At 38.4% G+C, this 11,945-nt stretch overlaps 1 protein-coding gene across 1 annotated transcript; it reads left to right on the forward strand.

The window, feature by feature from the left end:
* Positions 1-578: 578 nt before the first annotated feature.
* LOC142100694 (G-protein coupled receptor 12-like) lies at positions 579-3,723 on the forward strand. Its single transcript, XM_075184422.1, has 2 exons — positions 579-790; positions 2,605-3,723. Exon 2 carries the CDS (start codon positions 2,607-2,609, stop codon positions 3,627-3,629), a length of 1,023 nt encoding a protein of 340 aa, XP_075040523.1. The 5' UTR covers positions 579-790; positions 2,605-2,606; the 3' UTR covers positions 3,630-3,723.
* Positions 3,724-11,945: the final 8,222 nt, after the last annotated feature.

Below are 11,945 nucleotides of genomic sequence, written 5' to 3' on the forward strand. Positions count from 1 at the left end.
AAACGGATATAGCTTAAAAAAACAATAAACCACCATAGTACAAATAATGTAAAGTAAATCCATGCAAAAGGTTTTTTAATACAATGCCCACTGAATTAATTTATGTTTTCCTGTTTGTTATATAAACAAAGGAAAAATAATAGTTATATGTGGATAAATAATTATTGCATTGCATTTCCATAGTTAAATTGATTTAGCAATAAATGAATAGGTATATAGTGCAGGTAATTGGTTAGATGTAATAGATACAGTAAATAGTCTGATAGGCTGTATATTCTTCAGACAGAAACAATATGATTATAGCTAAGACTCTGTAATGTTATACTATTAACAGTAATAATACACTGCTCCATCATGAGCACTAATTAGAGAGGGTAGACAGTGTGAATTCCCCAGTGAATGTAAAACAAATGCTAGTAGTTTGTAAGAGCTGACCCGAAGGAGGTGTGTCCCTATACATGGAAAAAAAATCTTATGAATGAAATTCCAGAGGTGTGGTGTATGCTTACTGCAAGTGCCCCTGTGTGAGTGTGTGCTCGTCGTTATTATTCTGCTCACAGCCCCTTCTGATTCACAGACTTGGGAGCTGATCATGAATATAAGCGAACACTTTGACGTCAGAGCTGAGATTTCTCAGCAGACCCAATGGGGCAAGAATATTAAGTGCAAGTCAAAGCCAGCAATCTGACAGCAGAATTAGCAATGTTAACCAAGGAATGAGTCTCAACAAGGACTGCAAGGACTAGCACAAAGAGGACAGAGCTGGAGTGGAGAGGAGAATACAAGGAAGGTAGGAATACTGCATGTCTACTACAACTATATATGTATGTGTCCATGGATCACACACACTATTACTGTTATTTTGCAATAGCAGTCATTAAGCTGTTGCTTATCTATCTATCTATCTATCTATCTATCTATCTATCTATCTATCTATTTATTTAATGTTTTCTATAATCTTTACTATTCAATATACTGTAATGATAAAAATAGAAGCCTGAGCTATTTAAAGTTGCTGTGCATGTAGGAAGGTGCATGTGCTGAGCTAAAAACATGTGTTTTATATATGTAATTATAGTATTTATAAACACATACACATACACTGTGTGTTTCTATATATAGACACACACATATATATATATAGCTACATATATAAATATCACATCAATAACTCTAAACATACCTCTATAGAATGTAATAATGAGATATAGATATATATATATATATATATATATATATATATATATATATATATATATTTTTTATATACATATGTATATATATATATATATATATATATATATATATATATATATATATATATATAATGCATACGCAGCACTATACACATACTCACACAGCATATGACGTAAGTAGCCCAAGCCTTGGCGGTGAGATGTTAAGGAAGGATGTGCATGCTGCTGGCTATAAGCACATTGATCTTGCACTTTGTGAGCTGCAGTGCAGGCCCCTTTAGGGCTAGTGGGTCAGTGGATAGAGCTGTCTGATGTGCCGTGTTATGTCCATTGTGTAATAGGATCACATGTAACGTGTAAGGAAAGAAACAAGCACTTGATCATAATTAGACATTTATTTTGTGTGAGAAATTTGCATGAAATTTATGATGTGGTCACACCGCATTTCTTAAGTGGGAAACAAGGAATGGGCAGCAGCTAATCCCAGTGGTATTTTAGAAGCCGAGGGAATCCTGGAATATCAGGCTGCAGATACAGTGGTGTTAATGATCTGTCTCTAATGTAAGGGGATCTGTATGTTCTAGCCTTACCTTGTAGAAATCCTTTGTGGTCTGTATAATCCAATCAACAAATAGATGGTATCTAATCTAGGTGCTGGGTAAGCACATGTCTATATCTAGACATGCAATATTTCCAATGGGAGGTCTGTATAGCAGCTTACTATGGGATCTGTTGTTATTAAGATAAATATATCCTATCATTTTCAGCTTTCATGAGCAGCTGAAGCAAAGGCATAAACTGTGTAATCATCTCTGTAGGAACACATGCACAAGCTTTAAGAATAGACAGCCGCTCTCAGCTCACCTTGGCTGATGAGGAAGGAGACTGCAAGCACAAGGGCACCAGAACCTACTAAAGAAAAGAATTTATAGCACATTGCCCAGCACCTTACACTGTGTGTTAGACATGTTTAGCATGGTCAATTTACATTACAGTGATGAAAACAGAAGGTACAAGGGGTCTAGCAAGGAAAGGCTTTAACCTCTTTGCTTTCAACAGAAACAGCATTTTTTTTCTCCTTGTCAATCAAATAGATTAAGTCCCATAAATTATTAGAGCAGTCATTAATTTAATTTTAACCTATATATTAGATTTTAACTAGTTTCTAATTGGAAGTTTAATGTTAATTTTATTTTTTAATTTATGCAAATGAGATCAGGCCTTGCCACCATCTAGTGCAGTCCTTTCTCTGTTATTCTGTGAGTAGCACACTAAAGCCATGTACTGGAATATATATTTCACCATAAGACATGACAATAGGGATTCCAGCTCTGTGTCTCTGTGTTCAGTTTCTCTCTTATCATCATCCTCTCTCTTTCTATCTCTTTACATCTCCTTTGATGTGCAGCAATGTTTCACCAGCCTGCAGCCGCATCCGTGGATCGCCTGCTGTATTTCCACAATTCTTCCTCCAGCAGGATGTCTCTCCACCACTACGACCCATGGGATACCAACACTTCCACCGTCACAACATCCGACCTGTCCCCAGATGAGTCTGTCAATCCATGGGACATTATCCTTTGTGTAACAGGGACAATCATGGCATGTGAAAATGCAATAGTGATTGCTATACTCTTCTATACGCCTGCACTTCGTGCCCCTATGTTTATACTTATCGGCAGCCTGGCGCTGGCCGATCTGCTAGCTGGTGTGGGACTTATTGTGAATTTCATAGTAATATATGTTTTTAACAGTGAAGTGGCCACACTGAGCTCTTCTGGGCTGCTGTTAGCCTCCTTCTCTGCCTCTGTCTGTAGTCTTTTAGCTATCACAGTGGACAGGTATTTGTCTCTTTACAATGCCCTTACATACCACACAGAGAGAACTCTGACTTTCACTTACATGATGCTAATCCTGCTGTGGGCTCTGTGCATCTGCATCGGTTTGCTACCCATCATGGGATGGAACTGTGTTAGGGATCAGTCCTCCTGTAGTGTCCTGAGACCAGTGACCAAAAACAATGCAGCTGTACTGGCGGTGTCCTTCCTCCTGCTCTTTGCCTTGATGATGCATCTGTACCTGCAAATCTGCAGGATTGCTTTCCGTCATGCCCAGCAGATTGCAGTGCAGCACCAATTCATGGCCACATCTCAAGCTTCCAGCACCAGGAAAGGGGTATCTACCTTATCTGTCATATTGGGCACCTTTGCACTATGCTGGATTCCCTTCGCTGTGTACTCTTTGGTTGCTGACTCAAGTTATCCTATGATATACACCTACTCGCTGGTGCTGCCAGCCACCTGCAATTCCGTCATCAACCCCATTATTTATGCTTTCAGAAACCCAGACATCCAGAAGTCATTATGGCTTGCTTGCTGTGGTTGTATCCCACCCAGGTTCTTATCTGGGCCCAGAACTTCCAGTGATGTATAAGGGACCTGAAGGGATACATTTGGAGACAAATGATGCCATGCTGGAGAAGATAAAAAAAAAAAGATGTCAAATGTTACTTTATTTTTACAGTTGATATCAGATGTATTGCTTTAATTTGTCAAAAAAAACAAACTTTCAAAGAAGCACTTAGTACCAGCTTGATGTGTAGACATGTGGCAGAAATCTACACTTACCTTCCCCTTACTTTTGTCCCTCATTATAGGCTGCTAGTGGGACCCTTCTAAGCTGAGTGATTTGGAAATGAAAGGACTAAAAGTGTATCCTAATAAAAACTACACATAAGAGGGCTGCATTGAGAATCTGATGTTCGTGCAACCCTAAAGTGTGGAAGTTCACTAACAAGTTCCGTTTTTAACACTGTCACTACTGGATTACTCAGCTTAGAGGGAACCGTGGGCCACAGTACTTTCTTTTGCCCGCTCCTTTTTCAAGAAACTTGATACGGTGTATACATATTTGCAGCTGGACATATAAAGAGAAGCATGTCCACCCCTCTTCCCAATGCCAGCCATTGTCAGGAATCTCAGATCAGTAAATTGTTAAAACATTCAGGACAGGATCATAGAAGTATACCAACATAACACTGGCATAGTTATATTGTGTTATGAGAGTAAACATATATAGATGCTGCTTTTCTCACTACAGAAATGGTTCATAGCCAGGAGGTGATGAATGAATTACTAATATTAATTTCTGCACAGAGTTCTGTCACCAATAACTACAGTGTTGCCTCTTTATTGCATATTACCACCCTTGTTTACAACCATTGCTTCAGTATGCATTAGAATGTACGATTTCATTATCCCCTTTACGCCCCTGCCCTGGTTATAATGCCAGTGTAAGCTTTTGTTCTAAGCAGCAGTATGAAGAGGGAGTGCTGTATATACTGTACCTATAAAGGTGATGGCCACATATCATACTCTACAATTAAATAAAAAGGTACTTCTGTTTTGTATGGATTAAAAATGCACTGAATATAAATTTGTTTATCAAAAACAGTTGGTGGTCAATACAAAAAAGTGGTGATGTCAGCATTCTCTAATTTCAGTTTGTATCAATGTGGGTACCTCCTTTCAGCATTTTCTTGCATGGGTAAAGTGATAAAAAGTATTCCAATATAATTACTTCTCAATGTATGGGCATCTAAAAACGGCACTTTTTGGTTACATTAGTTAACGAGGAAATAGTATCAAAACAAATTGATTAATATAACGTGTAAAGTTGAATATATTGTAACTAATATTTCATGCCTATTTTGTTTTAATTTGGTTGTTTTGTTTTGTTATGATACCTCGCCTCTTTATTATGTTGAATAGTAACTTCTTGCAGCCCGCAGTTGCCATTGCTTTTGCAGTCTATAACAAAGGCTAGTCAGTTACTGAACATTCTAAAGACTGCAGTAGCACTGTCCTGCTGACTATGAGAAGGTACAATAAATCATTAAATGAAACCTCAGTATTTTGGTATACATTTGGTACATCTACCAGTAATAGGAAGAAATGTCAGCATATTAATAAACACAGAGCTACAATATAATGAACTTTTCAAACTGCTTTTGTGAACTCCTGAACAAAAATTTAATCTTTTACAATTATTATTAGGATCTAATTATGTTATTTTCAACATGTGACTCCATAATTTGGTGCAGTGATTCCAGCCACTTTTCTGCTCAGGCAACACATATGTTACAATTTAAACACCTTGAAAGTTATTGCATGCTAATCAAATAAGGATCCTGTGTCTCCACTCCAATCCAGGTCGATGGTCTCCGCAAGTCCCTCTCAATGTACAGGGACCTGAATTGTAAGGCAAGCAAAAATTGGGTCTCTGACAACTAAGATGAAATGTATTTATTTGTAAATTAAGTTCAATGACTTATATATATGTTTGTTCAATTTTGCCTTATATGTGTCATATTACTTCTGATGCATTGCTTTTATCAATCACATTTACAACAAGTTTGCTAGCATAGCAGCATTAAAAAAACTCACTTCTTCCTCTATTGTTAACATTCAAATTTACAGCTTTGAATCTTAACATGGGATGGAAGAAGTGCTGCACTAATTGTTTAGAAAACAGGCACTGGAAAAAGAAAGCCTGCAGGTTTTGGGTACTTCCATATCAAAAGTTAATGAGAAAACACATCACTCTCTGTAGAGAAGAGTCATAGGTCAGTATCTTCGTGTGAAAGTAAGATTTGTTTTGGAACATAGTCCTACATTAAAGCACTGTTAATGGAGATGCCTGGTAACAATTTATGTTGCACTTCTAAAAATAATGCAGTCAACTCTGTATAGAACCCCTTCAGTGCCTTGTAAGGTTCACATGTATACTAATGACAGGTGAATTTTATATATGCTTTTGTTATTTGTTTATGTTATGGCAATTAAAAAGTGATGTTATATGACAGAGTATATGAACTTTCACTGGAAAGCAAAGACTTCAATATAGCCCTGGGGGTATATTTACTAAACTGCAAGTTTGAAAAACAGGTGATGTTGCCTATAGCAACCAATCAGATTCTAGTTGTCATTTTGTCAAATGCTCTAAATAAATTATAACTAGAATCTGATTGCTTGCTATAGGCAATATCTCTACTTTTTCAAGCCTGCAGTTTAGTAAATATACCCCCTGGAGGGTTACCACGAGGACACCATGATTTAAGGAATGTGTGCTTATTAAGAGAAATACATAGACTTTGATAGCAAAAGAAACCTATTGGTCCAACTTGTATGGCACTTTGGTCATAAACAGCTTTCAAATTATAACAGGCTTTTATAAGTATACCATATTCTTAATTAATTCCCAGATCAGCAGCTTGTGGCTTCCAAACTGTTGGGGAATTACATGGCTGGCTGGCAGGACAATTCAGGGCTTGTAGTTCTCACATAGATCGCCTAAGCCTGTTCTAATATTTAATGGTAGTAGTACATGTTTCAGTCTGTCTACAAAGATATGTATAGTATTGTAAACAAGTGATATTAATATACATAGAAATGGCTGTAAATAATATCTGTACAAATGGTAATTTCTGATGTCATCACTTATATTCTGTGAGTTCTGATGTCATCAGTGGTTATTAACAGAATGTGTGTATTTTAAGAAATAAAACACCCCCTATTATACATTGTTATGGATATAAGAAATGAGCTTGGATTTTTGTGACTGGTATAAAAGCTCACTGCCCACAAATCTCCTGTAACTTCTAATATTCATACCATTTACAATAGGGAGTGTATTATTTCATATACTAATTCCTTCCTTTTATCCAGTAATGGTAGGATGTCAGTACATCATAACCAGGTTTTCCTTTGCAGAAGAGGCAAGGTACTGAAAATGTCACCATTTTTACAAATACAAATTATAGACAGCACTGCAAAACGTCAGTTAAAAATGAGGACAAGCAGTAGTTCTATTGCCTAATAAACCGTATTGCCACTGAGGGGCCATTTATACTCCAATCAGTGGAGGAACTACCATTGGTGCAGCAGGGTGGTGCACTGGGGCCTTTGGAGACAATGGGGCCCGCTGCATGGAGAACTAGCGAGCTGTGGGCCCCGATTCCCTCCTCCCCGCTTCTCTGCACCGGAGCCCACAGCTCGCTTGTTCCGCTTCTGACCCCAATGCAACATGTATGCACTTACCTGTAATTTTCCCCAAGACCAACGTTGCTGCTTATTTGTTTGAAAGTAGTGATTGCTGTCAATGCCAGCCATTATTATTTACAGGCTAGTTAAGAATTTACGTCAAAGTGGTAAGATTTCTCTGGTAAATAGTGGAGCAACATTGTAATCATGAAGATCCTGTGCTAGGCCCTCTTTAAAAATGCACATTACCAAATCTGCACAGCGATCAACATGAGCACAGCCAGATTAATCATTTATGAGATTCTCAGTGGAAAAAGTCTCTTTTTAGTACTTGAATAATATAAAACAAATCGGCAAGAATTTAAAGGTTCTACATTTCCTGTGTCTCATATTGGCTTTGCAATGTGTGGTACACTGATGCCACATGCAAAGCACAGTACTGAAGGGGTTGAAATACAGCTATTGCTCTGTAACATATCTGTATGATTTAATACTGGTGCCTATTAATTGATAACTTTATGATGACTTTTCTTTCTGTGAGTCTATGCGGAAAGAAATGGACCATTGACTCTAATTCAATGTCAAGAGCTGTTGTGGATGGGGTATACAACAGTCACACAGACTATCATGCTCTGGGTTTCCAACGGTTACCAAATTAATTTCACATTCTACAAGTCTACTTTTGCTGTAGGACTTACACAACTGTACAGCAGGTATTTTATTGCTTCTCTAAAACTATGCCAATACTGACTTGCGCAGTCAGCCGCACTAATGAGGGGCTGATTATCAATGACTACTGATTTTCTCTAAAAATAAATTCATTTCAGAGGCATCTATATTTTTAGAAAGCAGTACCCACTAATTTCTATATATCTGAATTATTCCAAATATATAGTATATAAAAATAAAATAAAAATAATAATTGCAGACATTTGTGGCTTAACTCTTACAATACTGCAGCCTTGTACCCACTTTAGAAGATATTATGTTTCTCCAATGCTTCTTCTTCCTGTGTTGGGTGAAGATTAGAATGCTATGTCATTCTCCATCCAATTTTCAGTTGGATTTCAGTCCTATTTGAAGAGATTTATTTGCTGACATAAGCTTGTGTAGTATTTGCCTTTTGTAGAAAATGATGATTTTATGACATCCCATACATTTTAAGCAAAAGTCTTCAGTTTTTGGGGACTAACTGTTCCCGTCTGTCCAGGGCAGAACACCCCATTGCATGAACAGGATGTTAACCAGCTTCAAATGAATCCATATGTCTCCTGGATGTTACGATTCAAAGCATGGATGTACTGTAGTCTATTTTTTTATAATTTTAAGATTTATTTATCTACTTGTCTTGTCTTTTTGAGAAATTAACAGAACCTAAGCAAGAATTTTAAATTATTATTTTTTTTATATAAGGTTGTGTCAAATGCAAATGTGTGATACTTTTGGCAGCTCATTTTGTACCTTCAATAAAATGTAGCTTTCAAATTCATGATTTTGTTGTGCCGTTAATAGAGATGAGTGAAATTGCAATAACATTTTGGGCAAAGTGAGTTTCGTGCTGGAACAGGCCGTTTCATAGAAGTCACCTTTGCAATACCATTACGCACTGTATTTCTAAATTCACATTTCATGGAATTTATAGTCTGTATGACCAAATACATATGATATTTTACTGTATTATGTATTTTACATTATAAAGAAATATAACATTTTAATTGTGACTGATGACAAAAGCATTCTTCCACAACCGGGTCAAAACAATGTTTGCGTAAATTTAGGTGCATTTGCAAACATTAAGCGCACAGTGTCACCAAAGCAGGATCTGTACTGTGTAGTAACTGTTCTGCACTCCATAAATGACCTCAAGTGGAGGCAGTCAATTTGTGGGCTCAGCAATATTTATGGAATTGCCAGCTATCAATCCACTAGGACCAATTGTATCATCTAGGCACAAAGTATAACAGAGAAAGGGGTAATCTGGAGTACTCCCAACATATGCAGCCTGCTTCATAAACTGTCAGTCTAAATCGCTATATGAGCAAACTTAAGCTCATACTTGCCAACTCTCCCGGAATGTCCGGGAGACTCCCACATTTAGCGCGAATCTCACGGACTCCCGGGAGACTGTGGAAATTTCCCGGATATCCCCACTTCCTAGTGAAGTGGGCAGATTTTGGTCCAAAACGCCGCGAATCACCAGGAATTGCGGCGTTTGGGAGCCCTTTTGGAGCCCCGCCCCCTGCACGCCCATCTTCCCCTGCAGGCTCCCGGACCATACTTGCCACAAGTTGGCAAGTATGCTTAAGCTTACATAAACAGTAATACATTATTATTCTACTGTATATGAATTAAAAGTTAAAGATGTAATGTAGACACTAGCTAATAACTTGGTTATAATAAAGGACACATGGCAACTTTCTTCCCAGTCAGCAATTACAAATAATTGTGATAGAAATAGGGCAGCTGTAATGTGGTGGTATGTCATATAACTTTTGATTGTGGGCAATGTGTAGATTCAAAGTAAAGTTATTTATATTACTTGGCTTTCACACAAAACACAGTTAATTGGAACAATAGAAATACAGCTTAAAATAGTTAAAAGAAAGTCTTTATTCTGAGGGCTAATATGAATAGAACACATGCATATCTGTGACATTTTTGGTGAGGCACAGCTAAAATACACTCTAAGGGGCATATTCAATTAGGGTTCCGGTCCGCGGTAACGCGCGTTATTGCGGAAAGTGCGCGTTATTGCCGGTATTACGGTACCGCAATAACGCAGATTTTCGTTCGCAATGGGTTGCGAACGAAAATCCACGTTATTGCGGTAACGTGGATTAAGTTTCGCGGCTGTTCCGGCGTGATCCCGTGGACCGGAAAGCTAATTGAATATGCCCCTAATAATTTATAGATTGGAGGTCATTTACAGAGCGGAAAATGGCAACTCTGCAGCACAAATGCAGCTTTGGACCTGCACACCTGTAATTTATACCCAGGCCCGGCGCTCCCATTAGGCAAGGTTAGGCAGCTGCTCTGGAGGGTGCCTGGAGGGCACCAGAGAATGAAAATTACTTTAAAACTGTGCGGCGACTGCTGACCATACCTTTCACGGCCGCCGCACAGCATTCAGATAAATCCACGGAGAGGGGGGAAGAGGCTATTGCTCACCACCGCCGCCTCTCTGCTCTGTCTCCTCCCCTCCGCTCACTGACTGTCGGGCGTGACATCATCATCATGGCCCGACAGTGTCAGTGAGTGGAGGGGAGCAGAGAGGCGGCGGTGTTGAGGCAAGGTAAGGAAAGACGTAGGGAGGAGGGCGCCAATTTTCAAAGTGTTCCTGGGGAGGGGCGCCGATTTTGACAAAGTGCCTAGGGCGCCATGGACCCTAGCACCGGCCCTGTTTATACCCACCTGGGCTCTGTGAGCTGGTATAATTAACAAGATTGGGACCACTGGATTGGCAATTTTACATAAAAAAGTAAGAGAGTATGAAGATCTCTTGTCACGGACACATTAGCACGTCCATGAACATTCACTGCCCCAAACACACCGGCACCAAATCACAAAAGACATTTCAAATCCAAACACACCATCAAATACACATTCACATCCATTCTACTGCAGCTCAGATTTTGCTGAGCCTTGGTGCAGGTAACACATCCTCTCCCTCACCACAGCAATGTGTACACTGTCTTTACTTTGTCCAAGCTTCTAGTGGTGCTTTCCTGTTTAGGCAAAGGAGATAACATTGGTCACAATATAAGTCACAATGATGCCAACAGAAACTTTTCCTCAAGCTCATTTAATGTTTGTATGACACGTCCCTCTGGTTTAACAGTTTTTTGGGGGAATTCAATTGGCCGCGTTACTCGAGAAAGTAACACGGCCTGCGCACTCTTACCGTTACTACGGTAATAGTGCCCATTATTACCGTCTGTATAGTCATTTTTAACGCAGATTTTTGAAATCTGGGTTAAAATTACCATATGAACGTAGCCTGTATCTCTTGCGGATACAGGAGAGCTGGTGCAGGCTGTGTGCAAGCTACGTTACTTTTGAGAGTAACACACCCAATTGAATTTCCCCCTTTGTGTGACATTCAAAGTAACAGTGATGGTTCATACCGAGATAATTTGTTTTAGAAACTGTGGGGCTCACTTATACTTGGACACATTTACACACCAAACATACGTAGGGTAAGACACAAGTGAAAAAAGGCATACTTATATGTGTATGTTGAGTCGGAAGCATCACAAACAGTCCAGCTCACAATCAGTATCATTTGCATTAGATGTACATCAGATATACAAGTGTGTATACTTATGCCCCATGGTAGCATAAAGATGCTGTATGGCAGTGTTAGTTGTAAATTCTAGCCCTATTTGTACATCATATAATAATTTTATGAAGTGTCATATGCAAAGGAGAATAGTGTCTTGACAGTTATTAATAAATGCAAAAGTTGAATTTACATAGAAAACATACATAATGTAATGAAATACAAACACATCGGTTGCTTATCCCTGTAAAGATTAAATGGGATTTTTTTTTTTATCCTGTAGTCCAAATGAAAATTTCAATTTAATAATGTACATAGATGTGGACAATGATATGATATAGCCGCAAAATCTAATAATATAAATACTATTAGCTGGAGGGGTTAATCACAATGAGCCAATCAGAAGCGTCTAGGTAGTGCTGCTGATTA

Source organism: Mixophyes fleayi, chromosome 9 (genome assembly GCF_038048845.1).
Source record: "Mixophyes fleayi isolate aMixFle1 chromosome 9, aMixFle1.hap1, whole genome shotgun sequence".
Classification (NCBI taxonomy): Eukaryota; Metazoa; Chordata; class Amphibia; order Anura; family Limnodynastidae; genus Mixophyes; species Mixophyes fleayi.

Bases quoted from the DNA above. Each gene is read 5' to 3' on its own strand.
- LOC142100694 (XM_075184422.1), top strand. From the start codon at position 2,607: ATGTTTCACCAGCCTGCAGCCGCATCCGTGGATCGCCTGCTGTATTTC.